We start from the raw sequence: 18,315 nt of genomic DNA, 5'->3' as shown, positions 1-18,315 counted from the left end.
TCATCTAACAAATACGCTGCTGTTGGTGGACCAGTTCTTATCCCGGCAGTGATAGTAAGGTGTTTAAAAATCTCAGCAATGCTGGTGTGCCTGATACGTACATACCAGTACAATACTAATGCCCAGCTACCATATCAATGTCACTACTGTGCCACATAAGATCTGGTCAGTGGTGTTCCTAAGGCCAGGGTAGAAGATTAAAAAAAAAAAAAGTGTAAGAAACTGCTTAGAAATTAACTATACAGATTATAGAGGGGTTTCAACTGGCCTTTTACAATAGGTGGGTAGGTAATATGGACCTTGTGGGTTGAGACTGGGTTAAAATATTAATTTGTATCCTTAATGTGGCTACCCTGTGTATGTAGGATCCACATCAGAAATAAAAGGCAGAATATGGAGCAATATTTGTATTAATAATAAAAAATACCATAGCTTATATTATAATGTAACCTCTTTTTGAAATCAGCAGCAAGGTCTAGCTTTAGTTGAACTCAAGAAATCCAGTGTTATTTCTACAATAAATGCAGTCAGTAGAACACTGCTGTTAGCTGCCTGAATTTACTTGGTGATAAAATTAATTCATCTTCTATAAAACTTATCCTGTACTGGGTCATGGGGCCCTGGAGCCTTTGGACAAGGTACACCCTGGATAGGTTGCCAATCTATCTTAGGACACCCATCTATATGCACAATTTGGGAATACCAGTTCACCTGCGTTTGGACTTTGGGAGGAAACCCACCAACTACAGGGAAAACATGCAAACTCCACGCACACAGACCCGAAGCAGGAGTCGCACACTCGTCCATGGAGGTGCTGGTGTAAATATTCTGCTATTCCCGCTGAAAATTAATCAAGACTTTCAGTTTCACATAATATGACACTGTTAAACACCCTGTCTACTTATGCGGAAAGTGGACTCCATATTAACTTAAACGCCTCTCCTGTTATACTAAACTTCCGGCCTCCTAACACTAATCTCTGCTATCCGATACCACACAATTGAGGATGAATTCTATGTTGAGTCTGGTTAGTCTCAAGGTTTCTTCCTATTGCCGTCTCAGGGAGTTTGTCCTTGCCACTTTTGCCCTCAGCTTGCTCATCAGGGGCAATCTGATCGTTTAGATTTATTCCTATTTCATCTCATTTCATACACATTTCTCTAATTTTTCTTTTGATTCTTTATAGCTGCTTTGCGACAAAGCCATAAATAAAAGATAACTAGAATAACTACAGCTGCTGCTACTCTTGCTAATAACAAAAAGCATGGGGTGGCCAGGCTTCACACTGGGGTGGCAAGAGCGCACCCATGGCTAAAACTTGCTTCATCCAAGGGAAGATAATCAGTAAAAAAAAATAAAAAAGAGTGACAGGTGTTTATATGAAAAATGGAGGAAGGACAACTCCGACTACTAGACGTGCTGGTGTTTTAAAGTGAAAGTAGCTCTTATGAAGCCTTGTTCCATTGCCTCACTGACATGGTGGCATATGGGTTCATCTTGCTTTTGTTTCTCTGTTGATGTTGAATCATGCTCTAGATGGCAGGACTGAAGAGAGGATAATGACTGGTGTCTATACAGTATTGTCGTTCCAGTCTGTAATCAGACGCGACACTTCCGTGAGTTTGATCGGGTAAACAGCAGAGAAACGTTTCTTACTCTCACCGCACGACATTCCTCCTGTTTCAGGATCCGCCTCCAGGACTTCCCCCGCCGAGTGACGTCACGACTCTCTGACCTCGTTTTTTCTCAACGTTCCCTCGGCCTCGATTTTGAATTTCCAAGCAACCACACACACGCACGCACGCGCCCATACACACACATCGGCGAGGTGTTAGGGTCGAGCGTGTGACGTCACATATATAATATAATTACATCTGTATTATATACAGATGATGTAAAAAAATAATAATCCATATATTTATATAGTTATGTATTTATGATATGAAATTGGTGATTGTGTTAATAGAGAAGAAACGCAACTGCGAGGCGACACGTGGTGTAAATATAGGAATGAACAGCGCGATTGCTTAGGTTTGCTAAAAAAAAAAAAAAAAGCTACAGTGCGCTGCGGCAGTTGTCAGGGGATATCGGAGAGCTCGCTTCTGATTGGCTAGAGGGGCCGTGTTGCTATGGCGACGGTCGGGGGGGTACGGTAGCGTTGCTGTGCGGCGTGATCTGTGTGCGCGCGGATGGAGGAAGCAGCTGCTGATCTTTTGACACAGTAGCTACAGCAGAGAAAAGGCAACTGCATGAAACACACCGGAGCCGTGGAGTCCGAAACGACCTTAGCATGCACGAATGTAAGTCAGTGTGTGTGTGCGTATGTTTGTTCACTTTAATTCCTTGAGAAATGTTTGAAAAAGGGCGGAACTAAAGAACATTTTACATAACCCAGGCGGTATCTTGATATTGTAACGAACGTGTCATGATGTAAAATTCCGGGGCAATAAAAACACCTCAGCCTGCTCTGTGCTGTCTGTCGCTAATCTAATTCACACCGAGTGTTCTATGGACGCGATATTTACTCGACGTAGTTTCACTGTGTAATGTTAATTTTTTGTTGTTGTTGTTTGTTTTTTTAATTCACTTGTTTTGTTTTCGCCATGAGCGGGGGAAACAGTCCTGACGAATTGTTTCGGACCATGTGATCCGGCTAGCTAACTAAGTTCAATCAGCACAGAGTACTGTATTACGGCTTTTCCGGAGCGCGTTCACCTGCTCCGTGTAAACCGTGTTCCGTTTCGTTTAACAGCGTTATTATTCACACAAACAATGTTTATCAAGCAAGGGCTATAATTAGCCGCCAGGACATAGTTTCAGAGAAGCGAGGCAGCTCTTGAGACTGAAGAGGCGCATTAGCTTCAGTGCTATATGAGCTAGCCTAGCTGGCTGTTTATTTCACACGGAATATATACATTTTCACACGGAGTATATATATTTATATACAAAAAAAACTAAACACAACACTCTTAAACGTTTAGGGTTATTGAACACCTCGTGAGACAATACGCCCCTGTTTGTGTTTAAATAGCTTGAAACTGGAAGCGTAAAAACTTTTCAGTTTGTACGTATGAATGTATGGGTATATATATCTTAGACTGAAATGATAGAGAGTAGTAAACTGCTTGTTTTTAATGCTGAGTGAACTCAGGAACTGGGTAAAGTGTGTGTTTGTGTAATTAGGAAACACAGGGTGAGGAGCAGTTCCTGTCACCACTTCTTCTGCTGTGTGACTTTAAACCTACGTGGCGTTTCAAACCAAAGATATGTCTGATCAAGCCCATATTAACACAATGTGCACTCGACGCCACCGACGTTCGTTCAGGCGGCATTTCCGGCACAGGCTGACTCTGAGTGAGTGAGTGACACTGACACGTGGTCTGAGAGAGAGAGAGAGAGAGAAGGGAGGGATCGAGGACGAGTAGCTTGTGTCACATGATCATGTCATTTAGTTCTGGTTTCATGCCTGAAAGAGTATCCACTTCAACGCCTCACACTGTAAACACAATAACACAATAACAGTCATGCACAGCCTGGAGATAATAGTCCAGTGTTGTTTAGGTGACGTGATCATCTTGGTCATCACTCTGCTGAACGAGTCGTTTGTCAGCTCTGGGGTCGCGCTTGCTGGTTGAACCGTCGTCCCATGCTGTAAAAAAAACACGAATTTCCAGTCTACAAGATCTCACAGCCTAAATGACATGCAAGATCATACATGTTTCTGTTATACTAATGAACCCTTTGTTGGTTTCACGCACACAAAAACCCTAGTACAATGAAAGTGACTTTGTGTGACTTTAACACAACCTGAAACGGAGTGGACGAGCCGGAGTGTCAGTTTTTTTTTATACACGCATTAATGGTCTATTTTTCTTCTTCTTTTTTTTTTTTTAATCGTCATCGTCTGGACGCAAGTTTTTGGAGTTGTTTCCGTTTCACGAGTCGGCCGTCTATCACGGCTCACGAGTTGGAGGATATTCAGGAGCCTCTGTTAGAGAGGTTATATTTTGTGATTCAGGTCATGTTAGCTCTTGCTTTCAGAACGCGGTTCGTCCAGCGGGTTTTCTCAAGGCCTGACTGCCACACTGGATTACTGAATGGCGCGATGGTTGTCTCTTTAGTGTCGCTCTCTGGAGGGCTCTTGTAGGGCACAGCAAATGATCCCTTGCTTATTGCTGCTCTCCTGACACTAGCCTGGGAAATTAATTAGCCTCATTATGACTCGCACAAAGACGGATATGTTCTGGCTTTTCCTTGCGTTTCAGGGAGCAAGAAGACACAGACTGTCGTTTTAGTCGTCCTCGGTCTTTTCTGGAAGCCTGGCTTAAATGTGCTCTTTGAGTATTGTTACAGCGGTCGTGCTCTCAATCTGATATCTCCGTTTGATAACGGTGCACATCTTTGACCCCTTGAGTGAGAGTCTTTCTTAGGCCCTTGCGTGGTGTTTAACCGGGTGGACCAGATTTCCAAATAGTACCACTGAGCAAGCAGGCCCGACTTATGTCCCTGCTCCCAGCTAACGGCCGTGCCTTTGTTTGGTGTTTTTCCCCCTTCCTCCTCCTCCTCCTTCTTCTTTTCCCATCTTCTTGTTATGGCCCATCTGCACATATTCCTCATGTTCAGTTTCCCTCTTTTTGTTCACCATGCCCTCAGCGATGGCGAGAGATGCAGTCTGGCGTCCCCGGGAGGCCGGGACGCTTGGGTTGCCATGGTTGCGCCATGACACCGGGGCGTGGTAATCAAATGGAGGCACTGCTCTGGATTTCATTTGCAAATGCGACCCACGGCCAGAGCGCGCTCCCAGCCCCCACTCCCATCCTGCCTCAAGCCAGCCTTGAATCCTCCATCTTCAGCCCGGCTCGCTTACTCTGCCATCCCTCGCTTTTCCTTCTGAAAGATTTAGATTTTGCCTCTGAACCCGGGGCCTCTTTGCCTATTGAAGGCCATGCTAATGCCGAGCGTTGCCTTGATGCGAAGAGCTGCAGCCCCCCGTGTCACCCTGCTTACAATGGCCTCCTTTGTGTGGGTCACTCCTGCCTGAATGAACTGGGTGTGTTTAATTGAGATGGCAGGGTGCGAGGGTGACACGGGACGAGGAGCAGGCGGTGTGCTGAGGCGACAGAATGCACAAGGACCATGTGGACTGTGTGTGTGTGTACACACACCGACTCAAAATGTCTGGCGAAATAGTTTGCTCGGTGTCTAATTGATAAGAAGATGATAGTTGCAAGCCAACAATACCAGCTTTGAACTGCCATCCAACTGCAGTAGGAAGTTTGTTTAGTTTGATTTATTTTCCATTATATCTCGTTGTTTGTCCCAATAATGTTGAGCCTTATGATATAAATTGTCTACAAATATGTTTCAATGTTGACAGTAGATATTATATAAATATACGCAGTGTGTGTGGATGTAATTAAAATAGGATGATCATCAGCAATTGATAACAAAATCTGTCTTTGCAATTATAATTTTTTTTTTTTTTTTACGAAATATTAAAACCTAATCTCGTGATACACTATTGTTGGTGCAGGTTTTAGATTCACTTGATATATATATTTTAACCTTTTGATTAGCTCACAATAGAAACCTGAGCCACATTGGTGCACTGTCTATGAGGTTTATGATTACAGCTTTGCAGATTCCATAAGACTTTATGTCTGTGTCTAGGAAGCGTGGGCTCTGAAACATGACCACATGGTGCTCGAAATGGGATGCTAAACAAATTAGCGACCAACTTCCTGCTACACGAGGCGGCAAGTTTCTAACACCATTAAGGAGTTTCAGAGTCAGGAACAGTTTAAGCGGAGGAACGGTTTTACGTATCGAAAGAAAGAAATCTGCCAGTCGGAGTCGTTTTCTTACCGCGTCACAGATATTTCTAAGTAAAAATAGGTTTTTGAGGAAGTCTGCGTATCAGTGTCAGGTTTTTAGTCTCCTGCTGCTGTGCGACGAGGCTAGGTGACCGTCCTGCTGAGTCAGATCAAGTCTTCCAAAAACGCCCCAGAAACTACGGGAGCTGCTGACTCACGCCTGATCTGACTGAACATGATAAGCGCAAGACAGAAAATCTTCACTGGGAGAATTTCTGACAGTGATGTATTAGTTCAGGATGGCTGATTATACGTGCCGGGCCATGCTGTGCACATTTCACTTAACGGGGGGGGGAAAAATTGCGAAAAAAATTCTTTTTAGTCATACTTAGAAATTGAGATAAGTCTCCGGTGTGTGTCGAACAGGAAAAAAAAAAAGTGAGAGGAAAAAAAACCTCTGCTTTTTGTCCTTTTTCTATTTCCGTATTGGTCAGGGTTTAAACAAGCCAAATTCAGTTCACCTCTACTGTGACTTTATATAAGAAGATCCCCCTCTACTGGTTTTGCTGTTCTCTGGTGGGAGTGGCTCTGCCGCACCTCGTTTATGTAGACACAGAAATGGTAAATGTGCAGGAGGAGTGAAATAAAAGCCATTTGAGGTATAAAACACTGCTTTATCTGAGGTGTAGTTCAGCTGGAGCAATAACACAGACTTCAGTGGAGCTTTTAGACTTGTGTTAACTTTTTAAGGACACAGTAAAATATGGGACCTTTAATTTTTAGTCAACATTGAAAGAGTGAATTTGGAGGAAGAGTGAACTGAAGAAAGTTTGAAGTATGACAACTGATTGATCTGAGGTGTATTTCAGCTGGAGCATTAACACACACACACACACACACACACACACACACACACTTACTTTAGGGGAGCATTTTAGCTAGTTAAAGAAATAGTAAAATATGGGACCTTTAATTTTTCAGTCAACACTGAAAGGGTGAATTTAAAGGAAGTTTAAAGTATAAAAACTGATTGATCTGAGGTGAATTTTAGACTCGTTGTAACTTGTTAAAGAAATAGTAAAATATGGGACCTTTAATTTTTAGTCAACTGTAACTAATTCACTTCAGTTTCAATTGCGAACTGAAATGTTTACATCCGAAACCAGCCATGTGCACATGTGAAGCGGCGTACAGAGTAAACGTTACAATAGAGGTGATGGGAATTCTTCCTCTCAAAATGTGAGGAGTCGCTGACGTCAGTCTCAGTTGCCTCACCTGCGTCAGATTCTGTCTCTCAGCCAAGCATTCCTATTGTTACCCTGCATAAAGAGGCTTTTAAATTATTAATTCGATTTCCATACTCGCCATCTATTTAACCTATTTTTAAAGCGGTGTGCATGTGCATAAACATTATTACGGGATTGTTAGTCTTTCCTCATCGTTGTGCTCTTGTGATCCCAGAAAGCACTCTCTTTTCTGCGCAGTGAAGAACTTTTCATAGGCAGTTCAACGGTGAACAGATCCTTTAAACGCTGATGGAAATTAGGCTGCCAGAGCTGGATGACGATAAGGGAAATGGTGGTTATTTTTAGAAAATTCATCTCTCTTCAAAGGTATTTTGCTTTCTCTTTGGGGAAGTGATACCTCTGATATACAAGGACGTTCATTAGTGTGAGACGGAAAGAAAAGAAGTGACTTTCTTTCACAACATTTCTTTTCATCGGCGTGAGAGAAACGGCTAAAGCCTGCAAATCGAGACGGCGGCTTTCCGATAGTGTTTTTTTTTTTTTTTTTTTTGGGAAAAATTCCATGGCCATACATTGGCTATTCAAATGAAGGTGTGTCTGTGCGTGTGTGCCTGTGGGTCTGTGTGTTTTGCAGCTGCTCCACCCATAGACATTGTCTGTGTTTGTGTTTGAAGTGGCTGAGAGCCGTTGAGCAGGCGTCATTAGCATTGTTTCTTTTCGAGGATGATGAGCTCGTCGATGTGCTGATGAGCTCGCCGGAGCAGGTTGGCTTTGTCTTGCTAATGGAGGTTAATAAGAGCGTGTGTGATGCAGGGACGAGAGCAGAGCGCGGGGCCAGCAGACGAACTGACACGAGCTGTTTCTAACATGCTCTGGATAAACTGCTAGTACGGGCCTTTTGTAGGAAGGAACGACATTTTGAAGTGACAGAAACCACACACACACACACTCACACACATAAGCAGAGCTTCTAAACGGCTTGGTCTCAGGTTTCAGTAAACAGTTTTCCCTGTATTCTACTGATACTGAACTGATTATTTTGTCAACAAGAAGAGTTCCTGCGGCAAACAGGAAGAGGTTTTTTAACTCGCGTCTACAGTGCGAGGGACAAAAAGTCATGAAAGAGGAACAAGCTGCCCCCGCCAAACCACCTTCCTGAAAGAGAGAGAGAGAGAGAGAGAGAGAGAAAGAGCGATGGAGATAGGTAGGAGAGAGTGTGATTCAGAGCAGCACTTAAGGTGATTATTTATTTATCGACGAGCTGTATGGTTTCCATGGCAGTACCTCATTTGAGTGGTAGTAGCAAAAGCGAAGCAGTCACTCTCCCTCAGACTGCCAGCCAGATCCCATTCGCTCGAGCTGATTATTTATTCATCAGTGTATTCGGCGTGATTTCCGTGGCCGTCCATCAGTGGAAACCATTTAGGCTGCATCTAGGCACCGCTCTGATTGGTCGCCAGGACTCTCAGGGGCTTCCTGTTCCTCTAGGCCGTCCGTCTCTTGCGTCCCTTTGTCCTTCTCTGTCACTTCTGTTCACACAGCGGCAGTACTGAGCTCGGGGGTCCAGGAGTAGGGACTTGCGCCTCGTTCCTTCAGCGGTTACGTTGGCGAAGGCCAGCACTGTTCCGGGGCAATTTTTTTTAAACGATGGCGACGATCGTGGTCCTTTCAGACATTCGAGTAGCGTCCTAAGAGGCCCTTAACATTGTGCTGAGGATCCTTTCAAGAGGATTTCAATTCACTTACAGAAAGAGTGGGAAAGGGAGAAGTGAGAGATAGCGGAGGATCCGGTGGATGACTGACGGTCTACAGTATATACGAAGCCTAACGATTCATTAATAATTCAAATGAAAATCATAAAGTATATACATTCAAATCAATGAAGCAAATGAAAGCATAAACCCTGTATTAGTTTATGATCCATTTAACTGGAAAATAATCAGCGTGTAAACCTTTGAATCAGAGCTTTAAAGGAGGGCGACTAACACTTAATTAACACTTAATTTCGAAGCGAAATGATGCACACGCTCCTATTATAGTCTGCATTTTTTTTCTTCCTGAGACCCTCACTATAGACTATATACTGTACAATAATATAACAATATGTACTCGACTTGTCTACGGTGTATACTTTGTTCATTCCTTGTAATGTCTCAAATCAAACATTGAAGTTTTTGTGTGGGGTTTATGCAGTTCCTCGCGTCATCTGCCGGCCTCCGCAAGAACGACCGCCATTTCATCATCTATTCATCTTCTTCTTCAGTTACTGCTTCATTCTGTCTTGGTGGATCCATGGGAGCTCTGTGTGCGAGGTGTGAATACACTATGTTTACGGGATGCCAGATCATCTCAGGGCTCTGTGTATACACATAGACATTTTACTTCTAGCTAAAATTTAGAATAATAATAACAATAATCATCTACCGCTGGCTTGTTTTTGTGTGAACCCATGCGTACACAAAAGGAGAACACAGCAGTGTAAAACACCAAAAGTTTTTATCCATAAAAGTTTTGATTGTTTTTAATTTGTTGTTTACCTTGTGGTTATGTAGACCTTATGCACCTGACATCATGACGTCGGTCTGTCATGGTCCCGCCCACTTCTGGATGACTAATTGTTATTTACTGGATGTCGGTGCCAAAACCCACATACAAAACCAGTCATGAAAGCACACTCAGCAAGAAAACACACCTGATAACATTATGTCGACTTAAACAACACTTTGTTTCCTTAGTAACCGGTTTACAAGTCATTCCGGATCATCTCCGGATTCCAAAAATCACTCACTCTCTCTAAACTACAAAGTGCAAATATGTCCGTTTACGCTTTTTGAGATTCAACTTTTAAACTATAACTGGCTATTTATTAGAAAGCGTGAAATGTCCGTATTAATCAGCAGCTCATCATTTGTGAAGTATGTTTCATAGCCTCGTCTCATTTGCAGCAGAAATACAGTGGGAATTAGATGTTAGTACACCGTCTGAGGTAATCATGTTATCAAACTTCTGCAAGTTAATATCTTTATTACCTTCTTCATCCTTTTTCGCATGCCGGTTTCTCTCCTGAATATGTTACGAAGTCCACCACAAATTACTGCATATGACAACAATTAGTTGCTAGGTTACTCTTTTATCTGTCTGATAAAGCATCAGGTAATTCAGTAGGTCATCAGGTAATCACCAAGTAATCTTTTTTTCTCTACCATCCGCTGTTGGTAGACAGGTGTCTGTAAAGGCGTCTGTGTCTTCCGTCTGTAATATATTATGGTAGGACACATGGAAATCAATTAATGAGAAAAATAGAAGTGTCATATTTGGACCACCCAGTTAGTAGTATTATAGTGTATTATTAAATCCACTTACTTAAATCCTGACAACAAACATCTCTTTCTGTTCCCCCTTCCTCTTTATCTCTCGGCAGACCCTCCAAGTTTAATGGGTCCGATAATCGGGATGTCTCCAGATAAGAAAGCAGAGTCTCCAGGATCTCAGGGTATGTGTGGAGCAGGAACTCTCCCAGAAGCAGAAAGCGCGTCCAGCCCTCTAGCCACCAGTCTGGACAGGATCGGTCCCTCCGGCGCAGCCAGCAGGTCCGGGCTCGAACCCGAAGACGACGAGCTGACCAACCTGAACTGGCTCCACGAGAACCTGCTGCAGAACTTCACCCTGGGAGACACGCAGTCATGCAGCGGGCCTTTGTTTGACATCGAGGGCAGCATCGGCTCTCCACTTGGACACAGCCTGTCCTCGTCCTCCTCTTCTTCGGTCTCGTCTGGGAGTTCAGGCAGCGACCGGGATCCTCTCAAATCCAAGCCTCCGTTTTCCTTCTCGCTTCTGATCTACATGGCTATCGAACAGTCTCCCAGTAAATCTCTTCCTGTAAAGGACATCTACGGCTGGATCCTGGAACACTTCCCGTACTTCTCCAGCGCTCCCACCGGATGGAAGAACTCGGTGCGGCACAACCTGTCTCTGAACAAGTGCTTCCGCAAGGTGGAGCGCGGCCTAGGGAAGGTAAGGACGCTGCTGTTACAGAGAGAGTATCAGGTTCATAACAGGAAAGGATTATAAATAATCTTATAATGCAGGTATAAATGTACAGAACTAAATCATGCACTCAAACCACATCAGGAGGCCAGAGATACATTTTTGACAGCATCAAAAAAAAAAAAAAAAAGGATGTTTTTTTTTTTATTGGTCTTGCGGGTCCCTGTTAGACGACCACGCTAGCTATCGATACATTACGTAATACCACATTGCTACCGGGTGCTCCATTCTGATTGGTCAATTTCCTACAACAGCTGCTCAGACACTAAAGGCTTCTGCAAGGGTTATATTGATGCAAGCTCACGGTTTCTATAGTAACGATTTGCACATGGACTTGCTTCCTGTACATTTCTCAATACCAGAATTTTTTTTTAAAAAAAACAATGATATGTTGAACTTTTCTGTGAGGAGATGTTGTTGTTTATTTTTAAGAGTCTTCAGTGTTTGCTGTGCTTTGTATCAGTACAAAGTCAAGCTGTAACTTTAATGGCTTTATCGGTTGTTTGGTAACATGTCAAACTGCTTTTTTTTTTTATTTGTTTGTTTAAAAAAATTATATTCAAGTGTGATAAACAAAAAGCGCTAGAAGTCATAACAGGAACTAGATCGCTTTGCCGACGTTCCCCAGCACATTAGACACAACTGTACGTGAATGTAAACGTCTCTGATGTAAGCGCGATAAAGCGTTTATGTTGGACGTCGGGTGCTAACACTAGAGCCTCCTCAGTCAGACGTTTGTTATTTTCCTGTTGCATCGCGAGGCGCTTGTGTTTGTAATTGGAATGCACATGGTCCGTGACTCCTACACAATGTTGAACCAGTTAAAGTTTGGCAGTTGAGCTTTAGAAAACCCGAAAAAAAAAAAAAAACCCTCTCCTTCACAAAGAACAATAAAGACACAGGAAGTTGGCTGTGGTGCTCATTTGCATATTTCACTTGATGCAGCAACATATTTCAAGCGCTTTTCACTTCGCCTACCCAGAGACAAGCGCCGATGCGTTCGATCTACATCCTATCGAGATGCACCGTGATCCCTCAACAGCACTCGCGAAAATTCCACCGATCATCACGTTTGTAAGAGCGCGCTAAAACAGACGCTTTTAGCTTGTGCGCGCAGGCCACACAACCCGCTGCGCAGGTTTACAGTCGAGCTTCCATTTCTTTTCAGCGCGACCTGCGGAAAGCGAGAAGGCTCGATGATGTGATGTGTTACGTTAATGTGTGTGTGTGTGTGTGTGTGTGTGTGTGTCTGAGTGAATCTGTGGGTTTCACGTGGCGCAGCCTGGTGTCTGTTGCCATGGTGATGTTTCCTCTTTCCTGTTTATGAGCCCGGCTGATGATTTGAGTCAAGGTCATATTAACCCTGCAGGGCCACACCTCAGACAAAGAGGTGATGAGTCCGGTTTTATGTACACGAGCCAGTATGCACAAAACACACATACACGCACTAATGCACATATGGACAAACAAGCACACAATACAAACAGGATACATTTTTGATCTGTTCTATCATGTTGCCTGAGGAAGAAACTCTTGCAGAAATAAAGCTTTGCTTGTGCTACACTACAAGACAATGGGTTCAGTTATATACATATAATGTGTGTATATGTCTGTGTGTGTGTGTGTGTGTGTGTGTGTGTGTGGGGTTATATGAGTAAGCACATAAAGGAGTGTACTCGTAGTGCTTCCTGAAAACAGCTTGCTGAAGTCATGCTCATTTCTTGGCATTCTGCTCCTTCCCTCTCTCTAATTCAGGCCAATGGGAAAGGCTCTCTGTGGTGTGTTCACCCTGAGTTTCGGCCCACGCTGATGCAAGCCCTGAAGAAACAGCACTTCCCAAGTGCACAGGCTTTCTGCACGCCACCTGCCTCTCCTCCCAGGTGACCATCTTCAGGAGTATGCTTTAAAATCAGGGCATATTAGCCGTTCATTTATTCAGTTGTCCTTCTATGTCTGGATGTGTGTCGTATTTTTCCCTCGTATTATTTATAGACCTATAAAATATTTCTTTCGTTATTGTTGTTTTGGTACTGGATTTATAAGACTGGTCTTAACAAATAGATATATTGTTTGTCTTTTTAAAATTCCTCTTTAAATTAAGCATAATTATTTGTGTTTAAAACTATGTATTGAAATAATTATTTTAAAACCATTCATTTTGGAAAAGTGAGTATAGGCTACTTGTTTACGCCTGAATGTGGGAAATAAAAGTACAAATCTTGTGAGAACGTCAAATAAAAACTTAGAACGTGTAGAGTGTGGAACGTACAAATGTGAGTTTAAAATTTTGTAAAATAAATAAAAATAAATAAATCTAGAATAGGAAGCCTTTCTAAAGACGAACAGTGTAAAAGTGGAAAGGAAAGTGGAAAATATTGGAAATGCTTATTTATGATGTTTCGCTGGTGCTAGCAATTCAAAATGATTCCTCTGATAGTTCCTTAGTTCACATATTCGTAATACAGCAGACCGTTCGATCTGCACACGACTCGGCACGGGTTTTACGCCGGATTACTCTACCATTTTATTTGGGCTTGGGACCGGCACTGTATCCAGTGGCTGTGTAGCACTGGGCATGACAACCCACCTATTGCGGGGATCGAACCCGGATCCACAACCCAGAACCTTATCTGTCTGAGCCAGTGCTCCCCCTAGTGTTCATGTGTTCATAGTGTCTGAAAATGTTCAGATGTGTAATGAGATAAAAATGTAAGTCGCTCTGGATAAAAGCATCTGCCAAATGCCCAAATGTATGTATAACTAAAGATTATATAATTTTTTCCCCATAAGTAAGCAGAGAAGGGAGGAAAAAATGATTCGGTGATGCATCGCCATTTTTTTGTGTAACCACAATTCATGTATCATCACACTGACTCAGAAATCGATTTCTTTAAAATAAATTTTAAATTTATAAATGTTTGTATTTGAGTTGGTAAAATGTTTTTGTTCCTCTGTAATCCTGCAGGTAGTGCACTCCAGACTATTCACACACACACACACACTATCAGGTAGCAAAGAACCTGTGTGTGTGTGTGTAATTATTATTTACAAAACAGTTATACTCATAAAAACCAAATAAAATACAGTCATTAAAAATCAAATTAAGTGATAAAAATCAAATCGGTAATACCTAGGAATCGTGATAATATATCGTACCGCGTGATGTCTGGTGATTTCTGCCCCTAGTGGTAACTGTATAAAAACAGGCTTGTTCAGGGTCGGTCAAGTAACGTTGTACAAAAACAGGCACCGACCCACAAAGCTACTGCAAGACTGAAATAGTTTCATGGTACATGTTTAGCGATTTAATAACGATCTGCTATTTTTTGCCGACTCCGCCGCAGTTCCAGCGCCGCACGTAATGAATGTGTCTCTGTTCTCCGCAGTGCCTCGTCTCCTCCTTGTCACCTGTTCTCCTTGGAGCAAGGCTACTCTCTAAAGGGTAAGTGGACTTAACTACAGTGCCCCCAAGCATCCGTTCTCTTCTGAAGGACTTTAAGTGGGTCATATCCTTCACACACCATTAGCAAATCTATCATTACACATTTTAGCAGATCACTCATCTCGGCTCCTTTTGTTCCGCTCATCCTCTGCTGGGCCACACCGAGTGCAAATGCCATCTCTTGCCTGTATTTTGTAACCTTGACAACCAAGGCACTGGTGCTTTTGTAATGAAGGATCACTCTGGCTGAAAGTGGCTCATTCATTCATGCGCGCACACACACACACACACACGCACACACGCACGTACATACAAAACAACAGTCAAACCTGTGTCCATTCGATTGTTTTTTTTTTTTTTTCTCGTTTCAGAATGTGATTTTGACGCTGCCACTGCCATGATGCTGTTAAAGTCTGCCTCAGAGCAGAACATTGACCCATGTAAGAAACCACCATTATACAGAAGTCATCCATCTTTCTGTCATTTCCTCTCCTCTAGTTTTGTCTTTGCATCTGTTGTTTTTCTACGCTTGCCTAGACACGTGTTAATTTCCCTTTTTTTTGTTGGGAGGTTTGACTAAGATATTCACCAGGTTGTTCTTATCATCTCTCTGTCTCAGATGAGCAAGAGGGGCCGATCGATCTTTCCCGAAGAGATCTGGTGGTGGTAAGCCGGGACCCGAAACAAGATCACAACTACAGCAGCGTCCCCGTACCTCCGTCTTCTCAGCAGACGACGGGTTCCAGCGTTCCCACGCACGAGCAACAAGAGAGAGCAAACGGTAGCCACCCACTGTTAAAGAGGGTCAGACACGATGCCAAGCCCGAAGTGGATGATGAGCTGAAAGAGGCAGCTGGCTCGCTCCTGCACCTAGCAGGCATTCGCACCAGTCTCGGCGCCTCAAGACGCAAGAGCAGGAAGCTGGACAGGAAATGAAGCCCGGCTCTCCGGCCTGCTCTTTCCTTAATTTCCCTTTACGTCCCTCACTATGTGACTCCTTCCTGTGGCCTGTCCTGGCCTCTCTCCTCTGGTTGAAGTTAATTTGTTTGAAATTAATACTTTTTTTTTTTTCTTTCTCAAAAATATTTCAATCATCTCATCCAACAGGCAATACTAACACAGACACAGGAGAGAAAAGCCATACTGATGCTTTCTTTTGTTGTACAGAAAACATTAGGAGAAAAGAAATCGAATCATCTACCAACCTACGTTCATAACTAGAAGAGTTTGTGGGGAGAAAAAGAGTGAACTTTGGGGAAGGGGGGGAAAAAACTCAGAGGAGATTTGCATGCTTCCACCTCTTTAAAAAAAAAAACAAACTAATAAAAAAACACAAATGTATATATCTCGAGAATGAATGCATGACTTTCACAAGTGGCTTGGGCTTCAGCTTAATGACGAAAAGCTAGATAAGAAAAAAAAGATATAAAAGTGCCATTGATTTTGGATCATAAGACTTCAGTTAAGAAATATGATACAAAGATAAATGCAATAATTAGTTGACCTAAATACTTGTAGTTATTTTATTTTTGTACTGCTGTTTTTTGTATTTCGTCTCGTAAAGATGACGTGTCCCCCGGAGCCCCGTGCACTCGTAGCTATGATGTCAAAACCATGTGACTTTCCTCCTCATCCTGATTGGATCCGTGCCCTAACCCCATCCTCCCTGAGCAGTATCACTGTAGTGGAGAGAACAGCATGAAAAGCGGAGCTGCGGCTCTTTGCGTTCACTTCAGTATTTATCCGACGATAATCTCCGTAGTAAGTGTAGTCCCGTGCCATTACGTATCCAGAATGAATTCCCACATACGTTTACATGTGTTTCTCTTAAGCATTTAAGCAACTATAGGACACAATGCAATGAGGTGGATTTAACCAATAACTTTATTATTTTTTTTCTCTTCAGCAGCCCGTGTCTATAAACGTCACTATTATCCATGTCAATCCATGTCTAGCTGTGTGATTTGATACGATTGCTGAGAGAAGTCAGAGGGCAGGGTTTTCAAAATAAATCTTCTCAGTGGACATAAGTAGGAGTTGTATGCATGAGCCGTTGTGCTTCAGGCTTGGATGAAGCACTCCGGCTGCACAGATGACCTCGAGAGAGTTGCTCTGGCTCGAGAGGAAACTGGAGACAATGCGGACTCTGGAAGAAAAGCGGCTGTGGGAAGAAAGGGGGGAAGAAAAAAAAAACACTTGCCTTTTTGCAGCTCTGTGAATGAGGAAGTCATGGGAACGGACCTACAGGAAGCCGAGCTGATGAGACAGGAAGCTGATATCCTCCGAACCTGCTACTACCAGGACTGGATTTGGCACGAGTACTGGACTTTTCAGACTCTCTGCCTAAACGCACACTTTGGTTTGTGTTTGTCAGGGGTATCACCGCTATCTTTGCAAGCCTCATCTTTTTTTTTTGTTTCGTTGTTTTGATTATTCTTTCGAGTTTTAACTGCCTAAATACCACTTATCTCTTTCTAGTGATATGAAGCCCTGATCAGGACCCATTGTACCCGACAGGCAGGGAACTGCTACAGCAACTAACCCAGCCTGTTTAACCATGGTGCTACAGAAATCTAGCACCACGTGATAGATTTTGTTATCATCCCCCGTGTCCTCGGTGTGTCCTGTGGTACCTGTGAAGCTATTAAGCGAATTTCCCAATGCGATTATTTTAACTCTTCCCTATTTAACTGCATCACTTTAATGTTGCATTGTGATGTGCTGCCCAAATACTTTTGCCAAGGCTGCCAGTCAACCCCCCCCCCCCCACCCTCGATTTGTACATAGTGATAAAGCAGGATGCAAGTATTACTGGAGGAGGTTTAGAGGAGAGTGACAGGGCTGTAGTGTTAGTTTTAAATGATGAAAAAAACAGTCACCTTCTCCTCCCAAAAACAGGAATATTGACTTCTGAATATCTGACCTCTCTCTCTGTGATACAGCATAGTGATCATTGTTTTATTATTATTATTATTATTATTATTATTATTATTATTATTATTATTATGCTCCACTAATTCTGAGCTGCCAATCAGTTTGCTTGCATTTGTCTGCCATGTCTGTCTGACAGACTTTCATCTTTTGGTTTTGTAAGCTAACCTCTGTTAATAAAATGTTTATAAAGTTTATTTTTGCCAAAGATATGCAATCGTTGCATTATATATGGTATTAAAATAAAAAAAGGGTTTCTTTTATTCCTGCATTTGTCTAATTTTTTTTTTTTTTAAAAAAGAAAGTATATGTTTTGGGTACGGTGGTGTAGTGGTTGGCAATGTCGCCTTGCACCTCCAGGGTCCGTGTTTGATTCCCAGCCAGGCTTGATTCCCGTCTCTGTTTGCATGGAGTTTGTATGTTCTTCGTGTGCTTGCCGGGTTTCCTCCCACAGTCCAAAGACATGTAGATTATGCTAACTGGTGTTCCCAAACCACCTATAGTGTGTGTGTGTGTGTGTGTGTGTGTGTGAGAGTGTGTGTGCCCTGCGATGAATTGGCACCCTGTCCAGGGTGTACCCTGCCTCATGCCCTAAGCCTCCTGGGATAGGCTCCAGGACCCCGCGACCCTGAATACAGGATAAAGCTTCTGTATATAGAAGATGAGTGAGAGTGAGTATATGTTTTGGCTTGGAAGTGTTTTGTATTGGCTTTATTGAGCAGTGAGGCCACCTAGTGTTTAAAAATGGTAAAAGTTGATTAAGGACTTTTTAATAATTGAGGATGTAGGGGGAGTTTTTATTTATTTTCTTTATTTTTATGTGCTTTGGTTATTT

At 42.8% G+C, this 18,315-nt stretch overlaps 1 protein-coding gene across 2 annotated transcripts; it reads left to right on the top strand.

Annotated features, from left to right (window-relative positions):
- The first annotated feature begins 2,070 nt into the window (after window positions 1–2,070).
- foxn2b (forkhead box N2b) lies at window positions 2,071–17,743 on the top strand. Of its 2 annotated transcripts, none has more exons than XM_053511977.1 (6): window positions 2,071–2,300; window positions 10,482–11,074; window positions 12,863–12,987; window positions 14,494–14,549; window positions 14,921–14,989; window positions 15,169–17,743. In XM_053511977.1, exons 1-6 carry the CDS (start codon window positions 2,291–2,293, stop codon window positions 15,483–15,485), a joined length of 1,170 nt encoding a protein of 389 aa, XP_053367952.1. In that variant the 5' UTR covers window positions 2,071–2,290; the 3' UTR covers window positions 15,486–17,743. The 2 variants fall into 2 exon arrangements, with proteins under 2 accessions (XP_053367952.1, XP_053367953.1); XM_053511978.1 differs by lacking the exon at window positions 2,071–2,300 and adding an exon at window positions 9,242–9,372.
- Window positions 17,744–18,315: the final 572 nt, after the last annotated feature.

Source organism: Clarias gariepinus, chromosome 14 (genome assembly GCF_024256425.1).
Source record: "Clarias gariepinus isolate MV-2021 ecotype Netherlands chromosome 14, CGAR_prim_01v2, whole genome shotgun sequence".
NCBI classification, from domain to species: domain Eukaryota; kingdom Metazoa; phylum Chordata; class Actinopteri; order Siluriformes; family Clariidae; genus Clarias; species Clarias gariepinus.
This window is presented reverse-complemented; position numbering and strand designations above follow the sequence as displayed.

Bases quoted from the DNA above. Each gene is read 5' to 3' on its own strand.
- foxn2b (XM_053511977.1), top strand. The intron at 11,075-12,862 runs GTAAGGACGCTG...TCTCTAATTCAG, and splicing joins TGGAGCGCGGCCTAGGGAAG to GCCAATGGGAAAGGCTCTCT. The intron at 14,550-14,920 runs GTAAGTGGACTT...TTCTCGTTTCAG, and splicing joins GCAAGGCTACTCTCTAAAGG to AATGTGATTTTGACGCTGCC.